Source organism: Hakea prostrata, chromosome 2, assembly GCF_041222555.1.
Source record: "Hakea prostrata isolate BN-2017 chromosome 2, UWA_Hpros_2, whole genome shotgun sequence".
NCBI classification, from domain to species: Eukaryota; Viridiplantae; Streptophyta; class Magnoliopsida; order Proteales; family Proteaceae; genus Hakea; species Hakea prostrata.
In genome coordinates this window covers 5,587,672-5,613,299 of record NC_142601.1, presented here as the reverse complement: position 1 = coordinate 5,613,299, position 25,628 = coordinate 5,587,672, and the positions used below count along the sequence as shown (strand labels likewise).

The window sequence follows — 25,628 nt, the reverse complement described above, 5'->3', positions numbered from 1 at the left end:
TCCACAACACAAACTCATAACATGTCTTCTAATAATTGGATGGTCCTTTTTGATTTTCCATCTGTTTGGGGATGATGAGCTATACTCAGATTTAGTTGAGTCCCTTGTGCTTTCTGCAAGTTGCTTTAGAAACGAGGGGTAAACCTCAGATTTCTATCAGACACAATGTTGACTAGTACTCCATGCAATCTTACAATATTATCAACATAGCCTTGTCAACCTGTCCATTATGTAGGTAATCTTCATTGGTATTAAATGGGTTGGTTTGATCAATCCACTACTACTCCTACTGTATCATTTTCTTTGCTTGTGCAAGGCAAACCCGTGGCAAAATCTATAGCAATGTCTTCCCACTTCCAACTAGGTATTGGAAGTGGTTGTAGGAGACACTATAATAACCCCCATAATCCTAACCCAAAACCCAGTTTGTAGGTATGAGTACTCGAAGCTCTAGCCGAAAAAAGCTGTGGCCATCCGGATTGAAGCCCATATTTTGGCCCTAAAGCCCATGGATCTGGATATTGTTGGTGAAGCACCTGTTTTACTGGGAACTCAAAGAAGATCCAGCCGGAACTTGAATGGAGTGGGCAGATGGATATCCACTGCCAGAAAGGTTAAGTTCGGAGATGTCTGCAAGCAAGTTAAGATCCCTCAACATGTTGGTTAAGGTTGTAGTGGTGCTACAGATTGACCGGAGAGCAAAACGCCTAAGTACTGAGAAGTACCAGGGGACGGTTGCTTAAGGCGATCGATTGACCAAGCAATCAGCCACCCTTGCGGTCGATTGAAAATCTTGCTGAAAAGCCCTAATTTTCCCCCAACACCCTATTTAAAGCCTTCCACGACCTAATTTTGTATTATTTTATTCATGAAGGCTGTTGTGGACTGAGTGAAGGTAGAGCACACGTAGTTGGTGGGAAGGAACCTCTTTTCGTGGAGAATCTTTGGAACTCCCTTTGACTTTTGGATCCAAGTGGAGGTAAGTTTAACCACTCTCTTAATCTATTAAATTTTTATCTTTTTAGGGAGTAGTTACTCCATCCCTAGTTTTGTTGTGGTGGTTCGGATGAGTTAATCTCTTTCCATTGATGATCTCGATTGGATCAGGCCAAGAGGAATGGATTTTATATCCAATTCAATGGTGGATCTTATCGAAGAAGATGATATAGATTTAATTTTTTCCTATCAGAGATTTGTAATCTAAGTGACCTCTCTGGAGTTCTACAAACGTAGTTTAGACTTGGATTAACCCGAAATCATATCGAGGATGGGTTATCAAAAGTCTGAATTTTGGACTTGGAATTCTACTTGAGACTGGGGCGGTTGCTTAGTGCAATCGATCAACCAACCAACCGCCTTAACCTATCGGTCGGTTTCCAGAGGTTGTGTTGATGTTGCCTTTGCCTAGTTTGAATCCCAGACTCTAATGTAATTCCATGATCTTAATCTATCGGTTTTTTAGGATCTATAGGGGTATTTTCTTGGGAGATCAGAGATCTCTCACATTTTTCAATACTTTTTCCGCAAGATAGGTAAGGATACAATTGCATATATAATTGAATTGATGTTAAGATGAGCTGCTTACTTTTCTAAACTCATTAACCTTATCCTATTGTAATCATTGTTATGCATGCTTAATTGTAAATGATGTGTCATGAATGATTATTGATGTATTTTACTATGTTTCTTAAATGATGTATTTGGTGCAACTATGATTGGGGAAACCTAGCTTGGTACTCCTAATATGGGATACCAGGGGTTCTGGTATGAGACACTATCCTCTGATGTCCCTAGCAATATCATGGTTGTTGTCATGAGTAAGAGGTCTAGATTGCATGGTTAGGTACCCATACATGCTACTACCCTTTTGGCAGGGGTATTGAAGTCGAATGACCCATGATGGCAGTGGCATGACTTTGTGTCATCTAAAAGAGGTAACCAGTCTGTGAAGAGACTCAGTGGTCCACTGTTTATTATACAATGGTAGAGTTGCATGTGTTAGGGTTGGGCCATGGGCGCCCAAAAGATGGCTTGGGTTTCGTGAGGGAACATTAAGGTTTCCGCCCCCAACAATATGTGAATGACCATAGAGTTAAGGAATAAGGTCCAATAGAGGTAATCAGTTTGTGAAGATTTTACATTCCTAAATGGAGAAAGATACTGGACCAACAATCTATTAGGCATGATGAAAGGTATCTGGACCACATGTATTGTGTTACCATAAGACTTTGCATTAGGTTTAGAATCCTCGATATATTTCAGTACTCAAACCAATGGTTGTGATGAGAGAGTGTGGACCTATACCCGAGCCATGGTTGATGATGAGGATTGTCTCCCTTACTAAGGATCTCAACAGAGGTAGTCAGTCTATGAGAGATTAGAGTGATGAGACCAACCCAGCGGAGGGCTGGTATTATATCTTAAAGCTTGTCTACTTGAATAGAGACTCACACAGTTAGTTTATTAAATGCATCCATAACTCAAAATTTCTCTATTTCATCTTTGCTTATGATATGATTGTGGCATATATATGGAATTGTTGCCTTATTAAATTCATTAAAACTTATCTTTGTGGATTATCTTTGTTTTCTTTTTGCAAAAAACTAGAGAAGTTCCTTATGCGTAGAAGAACACCTCTAAAGAGGTATTACCGTATTGGTGACGCTAATGGAACCTAATCAACATGAAGCTTTCTACGGGTGCATGGAATGTTCTTATAGCACCTATTGATGGAAAAAGGGGCTAGGTGCTCCACCACTTAGATAAAACGATGAACAAGGGCCTCATAACTTCTTTCATTGAGAGATATGAGCTAGAATACCCTAAACTGACGAAAAACAATAACAAGACATGATGAGCAATTTTTGATAGTTTTTACTTCTGCTAATACATTCCTTTAATACAATTTCTTTTGGATTCAGTCAATATTATTCCCTTCAATTTTGGAACCATTTATTCCTTAATTAATTATTAAATTATTCTTTTACTCTTGATTATGTCATTGTGTGTATTTATCATTACTGATAATGCAACTAGGAGAGAAGCCTGATCCTGACAAACCCTATAGTCTTGGCCCAAAATCTTTGATTGGGATGAGCAACGAGCAATATGACTTGTGGATAACTCTGAATTCCCCAACTTTATTGCTCCCAATATGCCTAGGGCTCTGCTCATTACAAGGTCTGCAAACCCATTTCAAAATTGAAACCACCCACTGCCTCATTAACCCGCAAATACTCAAATAAAATCAGGGTTTGCAAGTCCTTTTTCCAACAAAAACTAAACCCTAGTTACTTTCCAAGGTTTTCCTTTCTTTTAATTGCAAAGATGCTGCAATGAAAATGGCATTAGCGTAAGGCTTCTCGTGGGTTATACTGGCAGTAGGTAGTAGAGATTACCTGTAGGAGGGCTTTACAATCGTCAGAGATAAGAGGAAGAGGATTCGGTGGTGGATGTTGTCCGTAGAAGCTTCTTGGTAAAAACACAGCAAATGGAAGGGAAAACGGGGAGGCATTTTGGTAATCTGACAAAGCAAAAAGTTTAGCCAATTGACCCATAAGACTTCAACTAATGTCAAAGGGTGGTCAACTGAAAAGGGAAAAACCGAAAAAAGTGAAAGTGGACCGTCAAGCATTTAAAAACAACTTGCGTGGGCGCCATGAAAAGAACTCCAAACAATTTATGTAACTCTATAGCAGTGAAAGACAGTTATACCCTGCATCGAAAAGGCAACAAACGTTGCCTAATCCAAACTTTCAGATCAGGCTGATCCAAACTGAATTGGGTGTCCGAACTATATATCGGAGGCAGACCCCAATTGATCTGTTCTATATATGTCGTTTGGTGAATCCAGTCCAGGTGACAGTTGAGTTGATGCCGAGCCTTGAAAATGAAACTTGCAGTGAAACGATACCTTCGACAATAACACGAGGGCCTTAAAATTGTGAAAAGGGACAACCAGTCCCTCGCATTACAATTGAATGCAAAAATAAGGTTAAATTGTGAAAAGGGACAACCAGTCCCTCGCATTACAATTGAATGCAAAAATAAGGTTAGACACTTGAGGTAATGAATCCCAATCTCACAAAAGATGCTGACGGATCGGCAACCACTTAACATATCATCAAAATGAAGATCAATTTCAAGCATTTCAATCCATCATCATAGAAGCTGGACAATAGGTGCCTCCTGCATGGTCCAGTGTCGTAATAGCATTGCCACTATCAAGATCCAGTAGAAGAGAAGGCCTTCTCCATCTGCAGCGTCAAAAACAGGAACCCAGCTACTGATAGACACAAGGCACCAAGCATCAGCTCCAACATTGAGTGCAACGTAATGTATGGGCTCAGAAAGAAAACAACTGCTATGGATGCACTCTGCCAGACCTTCAGTTGTGCAAACGCCCCCTCCTGTCATCAAAGAAAACATTTCTCAAATCATGCTCAACTTTAGATGAAGGATCATGATGGGCAAAAAAAAACACCAGCACTGCAAACTGAGACAAGAAATAACAAAGCATAGACATCAGAGAAGAGAAAATTGCATGCTTAATTCTCAGCATCAACAGGGTATTTATAGTTTTACGATTGAAGGGAAACCAAGCAGAAAAGGGAAGTTTATTAGGACTGGCAACAGAATAGGAAAGACTGAGACAGAAGATGTCCTAGCAGACGAAGGAAATGGGAGGAAGGAACCCCTCTCAGACTTAGCGCTAGCACTAGATAGTGTCAGTCCCAAGAAGGGGTTTTCCCGCCTTCCATTTACCCCAGTCAATACAATGCAGAGCTGCAAAAGAGAGGGGAGATGCGGAAGGGAACAATAATAAGCCGCTGACCAGTAAAGCACTGGGTGGTTGTGACTTTTACCTTGAGAGCGAGAACTGGACAATAAAACCTCAGAAAGTCATCAGTTTCTATAGTTTCAACTAGAAAGTAAACATATTGCACACTAATATGAGTTGGGCAAAATTTTATAAACCACCCAATGCACATATCATATCATGTGAGTTTCCTGAAAGGCCTACTACAATTCAAAGGGTGAGCAGAGATAACTGGAGTTCCCAACTCTTTTTTTTAGCTCTCCCAGACACCACTAGATGGACATTCAGTGTTCTACCCCTGCAACAGTACAGAGACCATAGGTCATCACACATCTGAACAGCTCCCTAAAGCCAGATAAAAACAAAAACATCTATAAATGAACAAAATTCATATGGAAACTAGTGACAGGAAGTCCGATAACTGAGGCTACAAGAGAAAAAGATTATTCAGATCAGTCCAAAGTCAATGCTCAATAATGTGTAATCAATTTCATAACCATCCATCAGCTATAGCTTTGATGGAAAGGTCATTAAAAATAGTAGCAAGGATTACCATGTCATCCCGGAATAATATTCCAAGCAGAGCGCTCAGCTGTGTGTTGAATACCCCATCACCGACTCCCAACATGGCTGACATAAGAAGTGGGTACACAAACCCAAGTACTCCACTAGTTAACCTGCTCAGAATATAACAAATGGAAGATTTCAAAAGGCTACCCAAAAAAAAATACTGGTTCAGATATAAAGGTGAAAGTTTTACTCAAATCATTTAGGTTTTAAACAGAATTGTCAAGAGAGATTTAACCTGTATATCAGCAAAAGCCATAGCAATACAATGAGCTGAATAAAAGCTCCACCAGAAACGATCAAGGTAATTGATGGGAGACCAGACGTAAATCGCCCAGCAGCCAATGAACTCTGAAACAAATGTGCCAAAGGACACGCTTAGAATGTCAACCCAAATGTTTCCTGAAATTATAAATCAATCACATTTTTTTTTTCTTACAAGAAGCTCGGAATCAGAAAGCATTATACAGTCAATAACATTGCCATCATCAAAAACCACAGATGATAAAATCACCTAAGCCAATATTAGAAATAAAGTATTACAAAGAAAGAAAGACCCACCAAAATGAAAAGCTAATAGGTTTCAATAAATAGCTTTTTATTTTTTATTTGAACACTAAGTTCACCATATTCCCACATTAAAGGAAATGTAAAACTCGAGTAGAGGTAAGTTAATTATAAGCAGATATTATTTGATCAATGTCCTTTTCTATACATTAATCCAACACTTAAAAACAATAATTGGCCAGGCTTCCAATACTTGATCCAAAACCTCACTATTATTAACATATTTGTGCTACTAGTATAAGATAGAAGGCAATTTTCACATGTGCTCCCTGAGGTTTCAAGCAGGTCAGAAAACAATCATAAGTTCTCGAAAATTTTGCATTCCTCGCACTTCCCAAAACGACAATAGATGCAAGCTTACCATTAGCTGTTTTGAATAATCAGTCTATGACCCATACACCTTGATATGGACCTATGGTAGAACACCACCATTGCCCTCTCCTCTTCTTCTCACCTACAATTCAAACCCCTAGTTTTCCCTAACCTGTAAAGGTTTAAGAAACTAGAAGGGAAGTACCATTTATGTTGCAAGTGACTGGTTCTAGTACCCAAACGCTTTTGTTCAAGGAAATCCAGCTTTTATATTATGTGAAATTTATGAAAACATGTTAAGCTTCAATTGACTTGACTAAAAGACTTGAGAGTAAACTATGCGAAATTTTGTACTCGACCCAGGTACCCATGTTCTAGGTCCATTATGTTGGATGATTACAATGAAAACCAATCCAATGAAGAACCAAACCATACATATATCAACTCTAGGATATGCTCTTACAACATGCGACCTCTTTGGTGCTGAATTTGCATCATTTCAGCTCATGCATGGACGTTCAGAGGGTGTTAAATCTAAATACAATGTTAGGAGAAGGATCAATTACCCTAACTTCAATTGGACCATTGAATTGGACCAAACTACTCAAATTGAACCACCAACTTAACTAAAAGACTCAAAAATTATGGGGAATTTAGTACCGATGCTGTAGGTCCTTAAAGTTGGCCGATTTCAATGAAAGCAAAAGACTAAACGCCCATAACCTATCTAATAGAAAGTAATCAGTGACAACATCCATATAAACCATAATCACCCAATAAAGAAAACAAGTATTCAACCATCATGGAGTCATAAAATGAAGAAACAATATTAACCTGAAAGTTCCAAACAGCAAGAAACATTAGAGATCTGTTTTTAAAACAGTCTCTTCAAAGACTAATCAGTGGAAGGCCAAACTGAACATTGAAGGCCAATAAAACAAAGAAACACGATGACTCAGAGCAGAATTAAGTGGCCCCAAAATCACCAATCAAATTTGGTTCACACAGGTTCCCATCTCCGCTTCAGTTTGAGGTTCTTTTACCTCACACTGAAGTATGCTTCTCACATTCAGGATGTGCTTCCAAGCACAGAACTAGTAACACTAATTTATGATTCAAGAGAATAAAAGAAAAAAAGGAAGTTACTGATGCAGCTGCATTAAACAATTAGTATCATAACTGAAGTTACCTGATTAACTATGATAAACACACATTCTGAATTAGCATCAACATACTTACTGCTACATCAAAAGCCCCATAAACTACCATTGCACCACCTATGCCTGAGACACCCATCGCAGGCGTTACCACATACTTGGTAAATTCAGCCCTGTAACCAAAGGGGCATGGTTGAAATTGAAGAAAAGGAAAAGACTTGAAAAATATAACACACAATAATTATGGCAAAGTGCACACATAGTAGAGCACAGATCCTGCACTTACCATACAAATGCTTGCTGTAAGCCTGAATATGCAATAAGAGGGATGATCAATAGCATCCGTATATCAAGCAAGGGAGTGATGATCAGCTTGATGAGAGAGAGCATTGAAGAAGATAGACTAACAGATGATTTTGGTGGCTCTTCCTCTCCTTTACCGTCAATTTTTTGTAAAAAGCACATCAGTATGGTGCCCAGGGTCATGAATCCAAGGAAGACGACGAATAACAATGTCGTTCCACTGTTACTTCCTCCCTGCAATAATGAACCCAGATGCAAATGGTTGAGACCCACTATTTTACCTGTCCCACAAACAAGATCTACTTGACCAAATAACAACTTAACAGAATGATCATTACTTCCCAACCCATCATTTATTCAAACAGCCAAGAAAATGAAGAACACAACAACAACAACAACAATAAGCCTTGTCCCAACTAAATGGGGTTGGGGCTACATGGATTCTTGTCCTCCAATCAGTTATGTTCGAGGCCATGCTAGATACAAGGCCTAAGCTTTACATATCCTTTCTCACCACTTCTCCTAAGGTTATCTTAGGTCTATCCCTTGCTCTTCTAGTTCCTTCAATATGGATTATATCACTTCTCCATACAGGGGCATTTATAGGTCTCCGTTGAACATGGCCGTGCCACCTCAAACGACTTTCTCGAAGCTTATCACTTATGGGAGCAACTCCCAGACCAACTCTAATATGCTCATTTCTTATCTTATCCATCCTAATTTTGCCACTCATCCATCTTAGCATCCTCATTTCTGCTACACTAAGTTTATCAATATAATTCTTTTTAACAGCCCAAGACTTTGCACCGTTCATCATAGCTGGTCGAACAACAGTCCTATAAAATTTTCCTTTAAGCTTTAATGGAATACGCCAATCACATAAGACCCCGAACGCACCTCTCCACTTCATCCACCCTATTTTAATTCTTTGGGAAACCTCATCCTCTAAATCACCTCTTTTACTTATGATTGAACCTAGGTACCTAAAATAATCACTCTGAGGAATCTCTTTATCGTCAAGTATCACCACCTCATCATCTGCCCGATCATGACTAAAGTTACAAACTAGATATTTTGTCTTCAATCTACTAAGTTTAAAGCCTTTTGATTCCAAAGCTACTCTCCATTATTCTAATTTGGTATTAATCCCCACTTGGGTTTCATCAATCAATACAATATCATCCACAAAAAGCATACACTAGAGGACCTCATCTTGAATGTCTTTGGTTAATTCATCCATTACTAGTGCAAATAGATATTGGCTTAAAGTTGACCCTTGATGTAGCCCAACTGTTATTGGGAATTCATTACTTTGTCCCCCCACTGTTCTAACACTAGCCACCAAACCATCATACATATCCTTAACTATATCTACATATTTACTTGCAACACTTCTTTTCTCTAGTACTTGCCAAATTAACGCTCTAGGGACTCTATCATAAGCATTTTCTAGGTTAATAAATACCATATGAAGGTCTTTCCTACAATCTCTATACCTTTCCATAAGTCTCCTAATTAGGTAAATAGCCTCCGTTGTAGATCTTCCCGGCATAAACCCAAATTGGTTCTCTGTAACTGTAGTTAAGTGTCTCAAACGGGTTTCAATTATTCTCTCCCATAATTTCATCGTATGGTTCATCAATTTAATGCCCCTATAGTTATTACAACTTTGAATATCTCCTTTATTTTTGTAAATTGGAACCACGACGCTTCTCCTACATTCATCTGGCATTGTCCCTGTGCTCATAATCTTATTAAACAACTTAGTCAACCAAACTAGCCCATGGGTTCCTAAGCTCTTCCATACTTCAATTGGGATTTCATCAGGACCTTGAATCTTGCCGAGTTTCATCCTCCTTAAAGCGTCTTTTACTTCGGACATCGAAATTCTACGAATATAAGAAATATGTCTGAAATCTGAATATTCAAGATCATGCCCTCTAGGCACTTCAATGGATATTATACATGCCTAAATTTCAGAAGTCTCACACCAATGACAGTTTCAAATTAACAAAGATTCTAAAATGAAGTAGATTCCTGTCCAAGAATGTCGCAAATGAGAAAGCCATGAAATGTAAATACTGATCACACCCATGCAATGGATCATTGCTTCTTAGAAGCAAAGGTTTTCTTTGACTCTCAGGTAACCCAAACTTAGATGCGTTGAGGACTGTACCCCCTGAAAAAGGAGAGAAAACAGCCTGCTATGCCTTTTTCTTCCTATAAAACATTTCCATTGTTAAATACAATGTCCCAAGGGCTCTCAGAAATGTCTGGAACGATAACGGGAGGCAACTTGCAGTCAATGTTCCAATATCTTGCTCATTACCATCATTCATTATTTATTCATCATCTTTCGGGGGCGGGGTGGTGGCTTGTGGGATTCTAGACAGCGGGAAATCAGAAAGTGTTAAAGCCGATGGTGTTTAAAACAAGCCACAATTCTCTTTTTATTCTGGACAGGCAAGCCCCAAAGAGAGTTGGAACCCATGCCTCTTCACTAGGAGGTGCAGGCACCTAGCAACCGATCCCCTCAACAAAAGCATTCTGTTCTAAATCTTTTAATGTAAACCTCATTCCCCTTTTATTCTATACAAAAGAGACATAATTAACCAAAAGAGAGCAGGTATCAACACCTGCCTCTTTAAAGGATCAAGGTTAATGCAATGTAATTTGCTACAACTTAACGACAAATCTCATTATCTGTAATGAACACTGAACCCTTATATATAAGATTCCTAAACATAACAAAAACCATTAACACAACATGGAAATAGAACCATTTTGCTCTGATCAGCAATTCCAACTCTTTATTTCAATTCTATTATTTAAGCCACAGTTTTCACCTCAGCTTGAGTGGTAACCACATAAGGCTATTGACTCATACTGGTACTTTCTATGACCTATATACCATATGCATAGTCAGCCTCATGCCAAACATGCTACACTCCGTTACTGCTATACTTGCATGTTGTGACGTCAAGCCTGGAGGATCACTACAACATCAAAGTTGGGAAAGCTTCAGTGTGAATGTGAATTTTGCAGTTGAACATTTCAGTAAGCTGACTTTCAACTACAGAGAAGTATGAGCTTATGAGCATCACCAATTTCCTCTCCAGGTTAGTGAATTTTAATTTTCAGACAGACATGGTTAGAACTTTTACAGTGTGAAGTAGAGACCGTACAAGGGTTTAATCCAACATAGCATATGAAGGTCTCCTCCACTGCCTTAGCATATCCCGTCATAAGTTAATCTCCAGCACATTTCATAATTAACCATGCAACTCATCCCCAACGCATGCTTAAGATAACATTTTCACTATGGTCCCAGCATAATTATAATAAAATTAAAGAAACCTCAAAAAGCTTCATCAGTACAAATTACAGCAATGACATAGAACTAGGTACCGCTAATCAGTTGAGGCTTGATGAATCCTGACGGTTCAGCCAATATGGTCCAATTTTGGACAATATGTGGCCAATATCCCTATCTACGAAGAGGCATTGGTGCATCGGTTTCAGCAGACTCCACTTTCGACAGACTATAATACTGGTGCATTCATTACTCCTGAAATCAGTATGATATTCCACCCATACTTGTCAAGGCGTCCTGGCCTTTTTTGGGTAAAGGTGACCTGGTGTAACCTTGGACGCCCTAGTTTCCGTCGTCCTCTATTGCCTTGCCTAGACTTGCTGCCTTGACAACTATGATTTCACCAACAACAAAGTTCTGTTCTGTCAAAATAAACATCACAATTTTCCATTTGAAACCCCTTATCATGAAGAACTGGATCATCAACAACAAATCACAATATAACAGATGGCAGTAATGACCAAAACAGAATGGGTTCACAATGACAACAAAAACGCAACATCCATACCTCTCCATTTTTCAACAAAGCTAGAGTTAACAGATTCCCAATGAACTGAAAAATCACGAGGCAAAGTTAAGGGTAAGTGAAAACTCAGAACCTAAAAAGAAACAAGGGATCCCATTAAGAAGTGATTCTACAAGCAATAGAATGCTGTTAAAGTTTTTTACAAGAACATGCAAAGACAAATACCTGATGACCAGCGAACATTCCCCAGAATTCTCCATTAAACTTACCGATGACCGTTCCTTCATGCAAATGGTTTTCTTCTGAATGGTAGCGTGCTGTTTTAGTGAGATATGTTCCCTGGTGAACCATAACTGAGACGATTGAGAACGAATTCATCTTGATTACAGTATAAAAAAATCCTTGGACAAATTAAACATTAGCATCCACCTGTCCAACCCAAATTATTGAAGCAGAAAATCCCATATATAAAGAAGCTGGCACCATGGTATACCTGTGGCAAAGAGTATACATAGTTTGCAGAGAGATTATATCCTCTATAGCTTCATGTAATCATTTGGAGTCATTGATATAGATTGGTACAGAATAGGCACTATCAAAAATTCCAGAGATGGATGCAGCATATCAGTGAGATTTTGATCCAATAGTTGAAACCATAATGGCACATGCAGAGGTTTATCTTAAATCATTTCTCTTCATGTAATTAACTAGAGATTTGACCAATGAGACTGAATCAGAATCCTCCTGCAAGGACTGGCAATTTAACAGAATTTAATACTTTTGAGGAGGCAATGAGATGAGTATATTTTTGAACTTCTAAAAGGAGAGTTTGAATTTGGCTGAATCAGTTAACTGCAGTAATTTTCAAGACACCACAACCCAAAACTATGTACTAGAGGTTGGTGTGACAGAAGTTGAAGAAGCTTTGTGAAAGATGAAAGTAGGCAAGACACCATCCCAGGAGGGACCCAAATAGATGTGTGGAACGCCCCTGGAAAATATGGGCATATTAATCAACCAAGCCATTAAACAAAATGATCTTAACAGTGAAAATGCTAAATGATTGGAGTAGTGTAGTCTCGATTAGCAAAAACAAGGGTCATATCCAATGATGCAATTACTGGAGAAGAATATAACTAATGAATCATACGAAGTAACTTCTGGAGAAGGCTACTGAAGCCTGTTTGAGAAGATAGAATCATATCCCCAAAAAAAAAAAATTGGTCTTGTACCTGGTCGATCCAAGACAAGCTATTTACCAATTGGAGGTGCTCATCGAAAGATGTAGAACTAGCAAAAAGGTTCTACATATGGACTTTATTAAGTTGGAGAAGCAAATGAAAAGAGTCCCTCGAGATTTAATCCACCATGCTCTTGTGAGGAAAGGATGCTGCGTAAATATATTGAGATAATTAAAGACATGTATGGGAGTTCTATGAGTGGTGCGAGATTTGTGAGAGACTAAAACAAGGAATTCCAATTATAAGGGATCACCTTAAGCCCATATTTGTTTGCACTTGTTATGTTAGAATTAACTAAGAACATCCAAGATGAGATCCCATGGTATGTGCTCTTTGATAACAATATCATTTTGGTCATTCGGTATATGAAACAAACTTATCAATAAGGTGGAGATGTGAATATCGACCTTGGAAACAAGGAGTTCAAGATTAGCAGATCCAAAACAAAGAACATGATGTGCAGCTTTAATCACACTAGAAGGGTTGATGACATTGTGAATTCAAGGAGAGACACATACTACCAAGTGACTATTCTTGATATTTGGGGTCTACTATACACTAGAAGGCAATACAGATGTTTGATAAAAATAAATAAATAATTGGAATGGACAAACTGGATAGTGCATCCAGAGATCCATGTGACCAACACATTATCCTTATCTTCTTAGCTAAAAGAAGAAAAAACATTATAGGACTATTGTCCAACTTGACATGATGTGAGGACAGCATGTTGGACAGTTAAGAAGTGCCATTAAGCAAAAGCTATGTATTGCAAACATAATGATGCTAAGATGTACGTGGAGCAAAACTAGGAAGGATAACATGAGGAATGAACGTATTCGAGCTAATGTCAAAGTTATCCAGATAAGCGACAAGCTCCAAGAGTATCATGGATGTACCAGTTAGGAGTGATCTAGTTCCAACTGAAGGAGATAAAAGAACTAATGGATCCATGTTGTTGACATCATGTAGCTGAGTTTTCTTGATGTACTGCACTGTCCTGTTTCTTGTTACTTTCATTTTTTTTCTTCTTTCCCTTATTTACATTGCTGTGGACCTAAGTTTTCCCCCACCCAGTCTGAAAGTATCCCTGTAACCAACCCCATTTAGCCGGGGATAGGTTTAGATTGTTGAAGTCTTCCCACATAATATACGCACTAAAGAAAGGCATTGACCAGTGTTAATTTGAGAAAGAATAGGGTGAGGAATGAGGGAGAGGAGAGGAGGAAGCACGACAGGGGAGGCCGATTTTCTATCAGCACTCCCAAAGTAACACATTTATAGGTTAATTACAAGTCTATTCTATATAGGAAAGCATAAACCAATCAATTGGTATAAAACCCATCCACCACTATTCCTACGAGAGTAGCGCAAGCACAACCGAGGACAACCTCCAAATTGCCCTTCTAACACTCCCCCCAAGTGGAGCAATATATACTCATGCCAGCTTGTACAAATATAGGTAACCCGTATTCCCTAGAGCTTGGGAACAAACCGCAAGTTGTTCTCCGCCTCACAGCTTGGGGGATATATGCCTGCAGAACTTCTCACGAACAAAGGGAACTACTTCAATATGCTGGACGCATGAAAGACGGATTTGATGCTATATGAAACGAGCTGATTATCACACCATAACCATTGGTGTGTCATCAATAATTCTAATCGGAGTAATTGTTTTATCCATACCATCGCATGTTACGGCAAGACGAACGACGCGCGATCTGACACAGTTGTTTCTTACTCTTCCATGATATAAGATTTCCTCCAATGAATGTGCACTAGCGCAGTGACTTCATCAATAGGTGATCCAGCCCAATCCACACGGAGAATCCTCACATCATCGGACCCCCGAGGTTTGGCATGTCATTTTTAATCCACAAAAATTAAGACTTTGCATCTACCTCCCCGTACTATGAAAAAGCAATTTAAGGACAAAGTATCACTTTTATGACCAATTTGCCCTTTATTTTTTTTAATTTGAATTTTTACATAATTTAAAAACGAGGATTCAAATCGAAGAATAATTTAAAAACGAGGATCCGGATGAAGAAATTCCCTTTTTTAAAATTTCTTCAATTGTAGTGGTAGGATTCAAAGCATTAGTGGAAATTCCAAGCTTCAAATGCATCTTCGTATGGACGAAAAACAGCATATTCCCCATTTGAGTTCTAACGAGCAAACGGAAGCAAACTAATTAAAAAAGGAAAGAGAAACCAAAAGAACTCCTATTTCTTATCGTTTGAAGATTTTCTAACCCTCTTTGTAATCAATGGACACTTATTTGAGCGGTTAATGGCCGGGGTTTATGTGTTGTGTTGGCTAATACTTTATGCCCTTGTAGATTAGTTGTTCTTGTTGAGCGACTCCAAAGCCGGGCAATTTGCTATGGAACCTTGCGATTTCACCATGATGGAGAGGAAGAGAATGGAGATGTAGAATAAAGGGAAACCATGAATTTTTCTAACCAATCACGATTGCAAACGCGGCCGCTACACAAAGGGAAAGATCAGCCGCACACGAGGGAAAGATCAAGAAAGATCGGCCTCCACGAGAGGGAAAGATCAAGAATTTAGGGTTACAATGTGTACCCCGCAAACGCGGCCGCACACGGAGGAAAGATCAAGATTTTAGGGAAAGATCAAGAATTTTAGGGTTTACAATTTGTTGTGTACTTCCCGCAAACGCGGCCGCACACGGAGGGAAAGATCAAGATTTTTAGGGTTTACGGTGTGTACTTTCCCGTAATAAACATTAGCGATGGTAGAACCGAAAAAAGAAGAAAATAAACATGGAGATTATGTATGTAAACAATTTTAATTAAAAAAAGGGCAAATTGGTCATCAAATGATAATCGTCCTAAATTGACTTTTTCATAGTACGGGGGAGGTAGATGCAAAATCTCGGTTATTTTGGACTAAAAATGACATAGAGCAAACCTCGGGGGTCCGGATGAAAATTACCCTTAGTGTAAAGAAGCCGTCGGGCTTTCTTAAGATACCTCAAAATGTATAACGCATCCCAGTGTGATGTTGTGGGGCAAACAAAATTTGACTCACAACACCGACGAAAAGCAATGTTAGGTCTAGTCACATGGATAATTAGCTCCCAACAAGCCGACTCCGGATCATTAAGAATGGTTCCATCTTCGGCATTAACTAAGTTACATTCCGGGAGTGTCATGGGTTTTGATCCCAACATTCATGTTTCGAAAGCAAACCAGACATACCCGTTGAGATAAGAAGATGCCTTTGTTGATTGGGCAACCAACTCCTGAAAATACTTTAACTGCCCAAGTCTTTGGTCGAAATTTCTCTGAAATAGGTCTTTAACTATCAATTCGAATTGTCATATCCGTAATGACAATATCATCAACATAAACTACAAGAAAGATGGCCGCATCGAGTTTTAAAGAATACGAGTGATCACTCACAACGAGTCATCCCAAATTCTATTACAACAGAGTGAATCGTCCAAACCATGCTGAGGTGATTGCTTGAGACCATATAATGATTTGCGGAGGCGACAATCATTATTCTTCTCCCCCGAGCAACAAACCCGGTGGTGCTCCAATACACCCTCATGTAAATCTCCATAAAGAAAGGCATTCTTCACATCAAAGAAACAAGGGCCACGATGAGCGGCAGAGAGATAAATACGGATGGAAGTAAGCGGAACAGGAAAAGTATCAACATAATCTAGCCATAAAGAGCAAACCAGGCAAGAGAGGAAGCAAAGAACACGAAAAGAAACACAAACAAAGGGAGGGAAAGCAAAACCAAGGGAGAAGGCGAAGACCACGGAAGAAAGGCAAGAACAGAGGAAAGGAAAGCCGAAGAGAAGAGGGAGAGAACGGAAAAGAGAAAGAAAAAAGAGAGAGGGAAGAACAAAGAAGAGACCCAAAGAGCAAGGAAACAAGGGAGGAACACCGGACAAGAGAAGCACAGGGAGACAGAGGGGAGGGGGGGAACACGGGATGAGGTGAGGGGAAAGAAAAGGAGAACACAAAAAACAAAAACAAGGCAAACAAGACGGAAAAGAAGGACCAAAAAGACAAGCAAAAAAACCGAAGCGAAGAAAAAACGAACCGAGAAGACCACAAAAAACACAAGGACGAGGAAAGAAGACCGGCGAGAACGAAGAACACACACAACCAAAACGCGAGGAGGTAAAGAAAAAGGAGATGAAGGAAAAAGAAGAAGAGGAGCACAAGAAGAGAAGGCACGAAAAGATAACAAGGGAAAGACAGCAAAAGGAAGGAACCCACCAAAAAGAGAGAAGGGGACCCAAAAGGCAGAACCAGGAGGAGGGACACAGAGGATGGGAAGAACAAGAAGCCAAAAACAAAAAGGAAGAAAACGGCAACACAGAAAAGACAAAAGGAAACAAAGAGAGAACAACAAAAGCAAAAAGAAAAAGAAGAAAAAAAAGCCAAAGACCAAAAACACCACAAAGAACAAAGACAAGAAGAGAACAAAGAAGGGCCACACAGGAAGAACAGAGAAAGGGGGCGACGGAAAGAGGAGGAAAACACACGAGAAGCCAAAGACAAGACAAACCAACGACAGAGAAGAAAAACACAAAGGGCCAGAGAGGGAGCCCAAGAAAGAGAGGGGGGAAAAAGAACAAGAAGGAACCCAAAGAAAACCAAAGCAAAACCGAAACAAAAAAACAAACCAGGAAAGAACACAAAAAAAGGAAGAAAAGAAGGAAAAGGAAAGACAAAAGGACAAAGAACGAGGGAAGGAAGGAGGAGGAGGAAGACCACCAACAGAAAGAGCCACGAAGGAACCAAAGAGGAGAGAAAAAAGAGGAAAAAACGAGGGAAGAAAGCCGAACAAGACCAGGAAAGGGGAAAGCAAGGAGCAACGGAACAAGGGGCAAGGGAGGGGAGGCGAAAGAGGAAAAAAAAAAACACCCAAGAGAACAAAGGAGAGGAGAAGGAAAGAGCCAGGGGGGGAAGAAGATGAAAAGACAAAGAGACAAGAAGGAGAGGGGAAGGAAAAAGGAAGCACAAAAAGAAACAAAGGAAGAGAGAAGAGAGGAAAAAAGAACGAAAAGGAACGAAAAAAGAAAAGAAACAAACAAGAAACCCAAAAAAGACAAGGACAGAGGAGAAGGAGAAAGAGAGAACAAAAAAAAAAAGGAAAGACAGAAAAAGAAAAGAGAAGAAAAAAAAAAAAAAACCAAAAAAAGAGAACAAAAAAAAAAGAGAAAAGAAGAAAAAAAAAGAAAAAGAAAAACAGAAAAAAAAGAGGAAAACAAAAAGAAGAGGAGAAGAAAAAAAGAAAAGCAAAAAAAAAAAAAAAAAAAAAGAAAAAAAAAAAAAAAAAAAAAAAAAAACCAAACCAAAAACAAAAAAAAAAAAAGAGAGAAGAAGAAAAAAGAAAAAAGAAGAAAAAAAAAAGAAAAAAACCAAAAAAAAAAAAAAAAAAAGAAAAGAGAAAAAAAAAGAAGGGGAGGAAGGAGAGGGAGGGAGAAGAGGAAAGAAATAAGGTAAGAAGGAAGCAAATATGGTTCATTGAGTGGGCCTGTGTTCCTTGCCCGAAAGGAAGAAGGGTGTATTGCAGCCTGCAGCACGTATTGAGCAACCATCGAGTTATCAATCAACCAGCGCATAACTTAAATCCCACCATAGCATTCTACACTAATAATTAACCATTAACTTTGTTGAGGATACTCTTATACAGTATTTCTACGGTATTCTAGAGTATTCTATTTTAGCTCTACTTGTACATGTGTTGTTAGTTGTTATGGTTACTCATTGTATACCTATATATACTATATCTCTCTACTGAATACAAATAACATTTTCTCAAATCCACATGGTATCAGGTCTTTCTCTGCTCCCACAAGTTCTGTTTCTTGGTTTTTCCAGTGTTTTTGGTTGTTGATCTCTCGTCTTTCTTGAATTCTTGATTTCTTCTCAAAAGCTTTGCAAATGGCGTCTGATCTTTCTGGTGAAGCTCTGGTAACCTCTGTTGCTCCTCCTTCCGCTCTTGTTAACCATAATATCACCCCTTCATTACCTCTGAAATTGACTTCAGTCAATCATCTTCTGTGGAGAGCTCAATTCCTCCTGCTTTTGAAAGGGCATAATCTTGAAGCTTATGTCGACGACACTTTTGTGCGATAGTCTGCTAAGGCGTCAGCAGATCTCTGGGACCTCGGATCAGTTGATCCTCCAGTGGATGATCTCCTCATTATCTGAAGAAACCACACCCTATGTTCTTCAAGCAAAGACTTCTTATGAAGCATGGCAGACATTAGTGAAAGTTTTTGCTTCGTCTTCTCGCTCTAGGGTTATAGATCTGAAGGATCAGCTTTTTTGATTACCTAAAGGTCCTCAATCTGTTTCCGTCTTTCTTCTTGAGGTTCGATCAATAGCAGATGCACTCACTGCTATAGATCCTCCCATACCTGATGGGGATCTGGTGCTTGCTGTCTTGCAAGCTCTTGGAGAAGATTACCGTACTTCTCTACATCCATTCGCCTCCATGCAAAGCCTGTGAGTTTTATTGGTCTTTGTGGTCTTCTATTGAACCATGAGAAAAATATGCAATCATCTTCCAGAGCAGTGACGAGCAATATTGTCACTGCAAATGCTGCAATCTCGCCGGTGACTACCGGGTCCATTCGAGGGTTTCAGCCTCAACCTGTTAATCGATCCTCCAATTTCATATCTGTTAAAATCGGTTTAACAATAGTTAAAACCATTTTGTTGGTTGGTTCAACAACGATTACAACTCTAATCGGTCTGGTCAATATAATCAGAATCAATTCGGTCAAGAAGCTATTATCCTCCGCACAGTGGTATTCATCCACCGCATGCCTTTGTTAGACCCACCACCGTATTTCTGCCTCCCACTGCAACTCCAAAGCTTCCTCCCACTGCAAATCCGTTTAGTGATCCATCTTCTTCCTCCATGGCACTTTGCTCGTATTTTGTGCCAATTATGCAACCTCTATGGTCATGTGTGTCCTCAGCGCCCTCAACACTTCAGTCACATGTTCGTAGGTAATGTTTTATGGTTCTTTCTCTGCAATTCTTTCTCCCATTTTTGAATCTTAGTTGTGGCTTAGTAGACTCTGGTTCTAAGAACCATGTTACTGCAAACATTTCCAACCTTGCTATTTCTGATCCATTTATTAGATCTGATCATGTGTATGTTGGCAACGGTAATGATATTCACATATCTCACATCGGATCTTCTGTACTTTCTTCTTCTAATTCAGCATTTTTACTCACAAATATTGTGTTCCTGGCATCAAATACAACTTAGTTTCTATTCTCAGGTTTTGTTTCGATAATTCAATGTATTTTTGTTTTGACTCTTCTTCCTTTTGCTGGGGACATTCAAACTCACCACCACCTCTGCTAAGGCCAAAATAGGATCAGCCTCTATTTTCTTCGACTGTCATCTCCAACTACACCTTTGTTCGCTACCACTGCTTCTTCATCGCCGCCTGCACCTTCATTTGCTTCTGGTGCTGTTTCTCTTTTTGAATGACATTGATGACTTGGCCATCCAAATGATCGTCAACTTGCCTCTTTGTTGTCTAGTCTTTCCATTCCAATAAATGGCAAGTCTGCTCCCTGTGATGCTTCTTGCCATTCCAAAACTCATCGCCCTCCATTTTCTCTATCTTCCTCCATCAGCTCTGCTCCACTTGAGTTAATTCATAGTGATCTCTAGGAAGCAGCTCCAGTTACATCTTTTGACTCTTTCAAATATTACAGTTTTGTTTGCTGACGACTTCTTGAGATACTGTTGTTGTTTCCCATTTCAAATAAATCTGATGTACTCAGTGTCTTTGTACGCTCTAAAAACCTAGTGGAAAATTTCTTTGAAGTGTCTATCAAAGTTTTTAGTTCTAATGGTGGTGGTGAATTCATCAAAATTGCTTCTGTCTTGGTGGCTTCTGGTATTTCACATCAGTTTTATTGCCCCCATACCCTAAAAACAAATATGGTACCAATGAACGTAAACACCTACATATTGTCGAATCTGCATTTGTCTATGCTCTTTCAAAGCTGATTTACCAGCTTCATTTTGGCCTGCTGCTTGTTTAACCATCATTTTACCACTTGAATCATTGGGTAATATTAACACTCTTTGGTACAGTCCAAATTATCTTTCATTGCACACTTTTGGTTGTTCATGTTATCCATGGTTACATCCATATGCATCCAAAAAATTGTCTGCTTGTTCTCTTCCCTGCATTTTTCTTGGATACTCCTTGTCTCACAAAGGTTATAAATGTTTTGACTCTTCCTCTCAACGTATTTATATCTACCGCCATGTGAAATTCTTTGATGATGTCTTTTCCTATTGTACCTCGTCTGTAACCCCTCCCCCAATTTCCCCTTTTTGCATGGCATCTAGACCCTCCCCCTGTTTTGTTTCCCTGTTCATCTCCAGGCCATATGCTGTCACGTGCCCCTGCATTTAATGAAGGAGCTTTTTGATGGTGATCAAAGAGGTGAACCGATTTCATTTCAAGTTGTGAATCATGGACCACCTTCTCATGGTTCGGGCCATCAAGCTAATGGTTTACCTATAGTGAAGGGTTCTGCATTTGCTGCCCCATTGGGCTCTATTCATTTGAAAATATTTGTAATCCTAATATGGCAACATAAAAGGTAACCAGCATAACTTAAATCCCACCATAGCATTCTACACTAAAAGATAATTGTTGTAATGTGAGGAATTGCTCCTCTAAAGTGTATTATTCACAAGATCCCAATAGGGTATTTATAGTTACAACCTAATTAAGTCTTATACTAAGTAGGAAAAGAAAATATAAAACAAATAGAAATAAAATTCTAGACTTATTAGGAAACATAATCCTATTCTAATTAGAAAACTTCAGTCCATGTTTTCAACACTCCCCCTCAAGTTAGAGCATAGATATTTATCATGCCTAATTTGCTCATAATGTAATTGAATATCTTCGTGCTTAAGCTCTTTGTGAGCACATCAGCCCGTTGCTCATTTGAAGTAACAAATGTGATATGGATCAGCCCAGCCTCAACCTTCTCTTTAATGAAATGTCTGTCAATCTCCACGTGCTTAGTCCTATCATGCTATACTGGGTTATGAGCTATGCTGATTGATGGCTTACTATCTGAGCATAAATGTATAGGAACCTCCAAATCTGTCCCAACCACTTGAAGCAGCCCTTTAAGCCATAGTACCTCCTTAATGCCTTAAGCAATCGTCCTAAACTCGGCCTCGGCACCGGACCGCGCAACCACAGCCTATTTCTTGCTTCTCCAAGTCACAAGGTTACCTCCCACATATACACAATACCCAGAGGTAGACCTCCTATCATTTGGACATCCTGCCTAGTTTGCATCTGTATATGCCTCAATCTTCAAATGTCCATAAGCTGAAATTAAAATTTCTTTTTTCTGGAGTAGTCTTTAAGTATCTCAAGATCCGATATACTGCATCCAAATGTGAGGAATAGGGAACATGCATATATTGGCTAACAAGACTAACTGCAAATGCAATGTTAGGTCTAGTGTGAGATAGATAGATCACCTTTCCCACTAATTTTTAATACCTTATCTTATCAACTGGTTCTCCTTCCTTTGCCTTCAAGTGTAGGTTAGGCTCAATAGGAATCTCAGCAGGCTTTCATCCTAGCATTCCAGTTTCCTCAAAAAGATCCAATGTGTACTTCCTCTGGGATGGAGATACACCGCTAGTAGAATATGCCAACTCTAAACCTAGGAAATATCTTAGTTTTTTCATATCTTTGATCTTAAATTCAATTCCCAAAAAAATCTTTAATGCTGAAATCTCATCCTCATTACTGCCTGTGATCACAATATCATCCACATATACTAAAAGTATAATAGTGTGGCAATCATCTCTTTTAATAAACAAAGTGTGGTCTGGCATTGCTCGCTTATAGCCATTTGATATCATTGCCTTATGGAACCTTCCAAACCACGCTCTTGGGAATTGCTTCAACCCATATATAAAGCCATCTTTAACTTGCACATTTTCTTACAAGTCTCTATAGTAGAATACCCAGGTGGTAGATCCACATATATCCCTTCTTGGAGTTCTCCATGCAAAAAGGCATTCTTCACATCTAATTGTTGTAAACTCCACCATTTATTAATTGCACATGAAATAATAGTATGAATTGTGTTCATCTTGGCAACAGGGGCAAATATCTCCTGGTAGTCAACGTCATAAGTCTGAATGAAACCTTCAGCCACCAATCTTGCCTTGTACCTTTCAACAGTCCCATATACCTTGTACTTGATCACAAACACCCATTTGCACCCAACGGTCTGCTTTCCTATGGGCAAAGTCACCAAGTCCCACGTTTTATTTTTTTTCAGAGCTTGCATTTCCTCATCCATAGCTTCTTTTCAGTTTGAGTGAGATAATGCATCCTGCCAAGTGTTAGAAATAGAAGTAGAGGACAAAGAGGAAACAAAACTTTGAAATTCTGGAGATAGAGACTAATATGAAACATAATTGGAAATAGGATGTTTGGTGCAAGTTCGAGGCTGCTTTCTTAATGCAATTGGTAAGTCCAAAGTAAGATTAAAAGAATGGTCAAAGAAAGACTCACCTAGAGGAACAAATTGTTTAGGGCCAGGAACCAAAGCTTTTGACTAGCTTGGTTTAGAAGGGGTCATTTGTTGTTTTTTTTTATAGGTCTTCAAAGGTATAGTCACCCTCGTATATCATCCACCAGCTTGTTCCTGTCCGGTCATTCCATTTTCCAAAGGAAGATCATCTGCAGGAATCTCAGGAAAAATATCAAAAGGAAGAATCAACACTGGAACCTCTTCACTAAAACTCTCCCCTGAAGAGGTGTAAGGGAAAAATAAGAAAAAATGACGAGAACTAGGATGACAACACTTATACCCCCTTCGTGTAGGTGGATAACCCAATAAAATGCACTTTAACCCACGAGGATCTAACTTTTCCGTGAACTTGGTGGCTCCAGACAAAAGCAACACATCCAAAAACCTTAGGTGAGACTATAAAGACTGCAGTCCCTAAAAGAACCTCAAGGGGACAACGTTGGTCTAAGACTCGGGAAGGCATTCGATTAATTAGATATGCCGCAGTAAGAACGGCTTCACCCCAAAACCGAAGAGGCACATGCATAGAAAACATGAGGGAACGTGTTACCTCAAGTAGATGTCTATTCTTGCGTTCGACAACCCCATTTTGAGGTGGAGTGTCGACGCAACCAATTTGGTGTATGATGCCATGGTTTGCTAAGTAGGAAGAGAATACGCCACCCAAGTACTCAGTTCCATTATCCATACGAAGGATTTGGATTGTAGCCCCTAATTGAGTCCTAATCATATTATGAAAATTTTGAAAGCACGAGAAAACATCATTTTTTTGTAAAGTAAGTAAACCCATGTGGTCCTAGTACAACAATCAATAAAAGTAACAAACCATCTATGACCAGATACAGATACGGTCCAAGAAGGACCCCAAACATTAGAGTGAATGAATGAAAAAATGAATTTTACTACGATTATCTGAAATAGGATAAACATGTCTAGTGTAATTTAGTTAAATTACAAAATTTTTTTCTTTTTCACCCAATATACATTTTCAGATACCCGAAAAGAAAACAAACACGTGAATAGTGACTTCAAAAAAATTTCTACTAACACCTCCGTAGGATGAAAACAAAATCTTGCTCTAATACCATGTTGTAATGTGAGGAATTGTACCTCTAAAATATATTATTCACAAGACCCCAATAGAGTATTTATAGTTACAACCTAGTTAAGTCCTATACTAACTAGGAAAATGAAATATAAAACAAATAGAAATAAAAGTCTAGACTTATTATGAAACATAATCTTATTCTAATTAGAAAACCTCAGTCTATATTTTCAACAATAACCATGAACTTAAAAATGGCAACAAGACGCAGCAACATAATTAAATAAATATAAATGAATACTAAGCACTTCAGGTAAATTCCATCCTTGTTTTATTACGGTTAGGGGAGGTGGGGTTGGTCGGCCCAAACAAATTCAAAGTCGAATAATATTACAGAAAAACATAATTCATATTGGAAAGTGTGAGGAGAAGTGCGCACCAGGATGGTTTCAAATTGGCAGCTATGAAGAGCCAATAACCAGTAGTTCCAATCAGCACAGCATTCTTGGAACCCAGAATCCGGACCACAGGAGAAGCTACTACTGAGAAAAAGGTGAAGGATACGTACAGTATCCCCAAGGAAGTAGAACCCAAATCTTGCTCCTGAACAGAACCACAATTCTTCAAAACCATCACCGACTCAACAAAGAAGAACCATAATTGCAAAAAGCCACGCCGACTCAAACGTAATTGCAGAAAATCTAAAGCTATCAAAACTGAAACTCACCGAATTTACTGTACTCTCCAAATTCTGAGCAGCTCCATAGGCGAGAAATATCAATAGAAAACCCGTGCTTAATATATGAACATCCCTGCCTCGATTCTTCGGCTGCGCCGGCGACAAATCCCTCGGAACCAGCGGCTTTGCCTCTTCCGGAGATTCAATCGGCCCCATGGTAAAAAGTTCTAAGATTCAACCGTAGAAAAAACGATCCCAGGAATCTGGTCTCCCAAGCTTTAATACAAATCTTAATAATTTTATATCTCACCAACCTCTTTTTCGGCATCTGTCCTGTTATGTCCCTACACCGCGAAGGACAAATACAGTTGACTAAAATTAATCCAAATCGAAACGATCTTAGCCGTTCAATTAGGCGCTTTAGCTTTATAAAAGCACCAGGACAGAAACGAACTCCTCGTAACTGCCTCAGATCAGAAAAAGC

The 25,628-nt window shown here is 39.1% G+C and overlaps 1 protein-coding gene across 1 annotated transcript; it reads right to left on the bottom strand.

The window, feature by feature from the left end:
• Positions 1–3,613: 3,613 nt before the first annotated feature.
• LOC149023458 (Major facilitator superfamily protein) lies at positions 3,614–25,438 on the bottom strand. Its single transcript, XM_089143990.1, has 10 exons — positions 25,193–25,438; positions 24,905–25,068; positions 11,994–12,057; positions 11,790–11,903; positions 11,607–11,651; positions 7,709–7,959; positions 7,505–7,595; positions 5,625–5,737; positions 5,373–5,496; positions 3,614–4,409 (listed from the first exon to the last, which is right to left on the bottom strand). The coding sequence occupies exons 1-10, from the start codon at positions 25,358–25,360 to the stop codon at positions 4,224–4,226; spliced, it is 1,320 nt and encodes a 439-aa protein (XP_089000116.1). The 5' UTR covers positions 25,361–25,438; the 3' UTR covers positions 3,614–4,223.
• Positions 25,439–25,628: the final 190 nt, after the last annotated feature.

Excerpts from the sequence above, each read along its gene's own strand:
- LOC149023458 (XM_089143990.1), bottom strand. The coding sequence starts at position 25,360 with ATGGGGCCGATTGAATCTCCGGAAGAGGCAAAGCCGCTGGTTCCGAGG. Across the intron at positions 11,652-11,789 it reads GAATGTTCGCTGGTCATCAG|TTCATTGGGAATCTGTTAAC; the intron begins GTATTTGTCTTT and ends GTGATTTTTCAG. Across the intron at positions 7,960-11,606 it reads CTTTGTTGAAAAATGGAGAG|GGAGGAAGTAACAGTGGAAC; the intron begins GTATGGATGTTG and ends TCATTATTGCAG.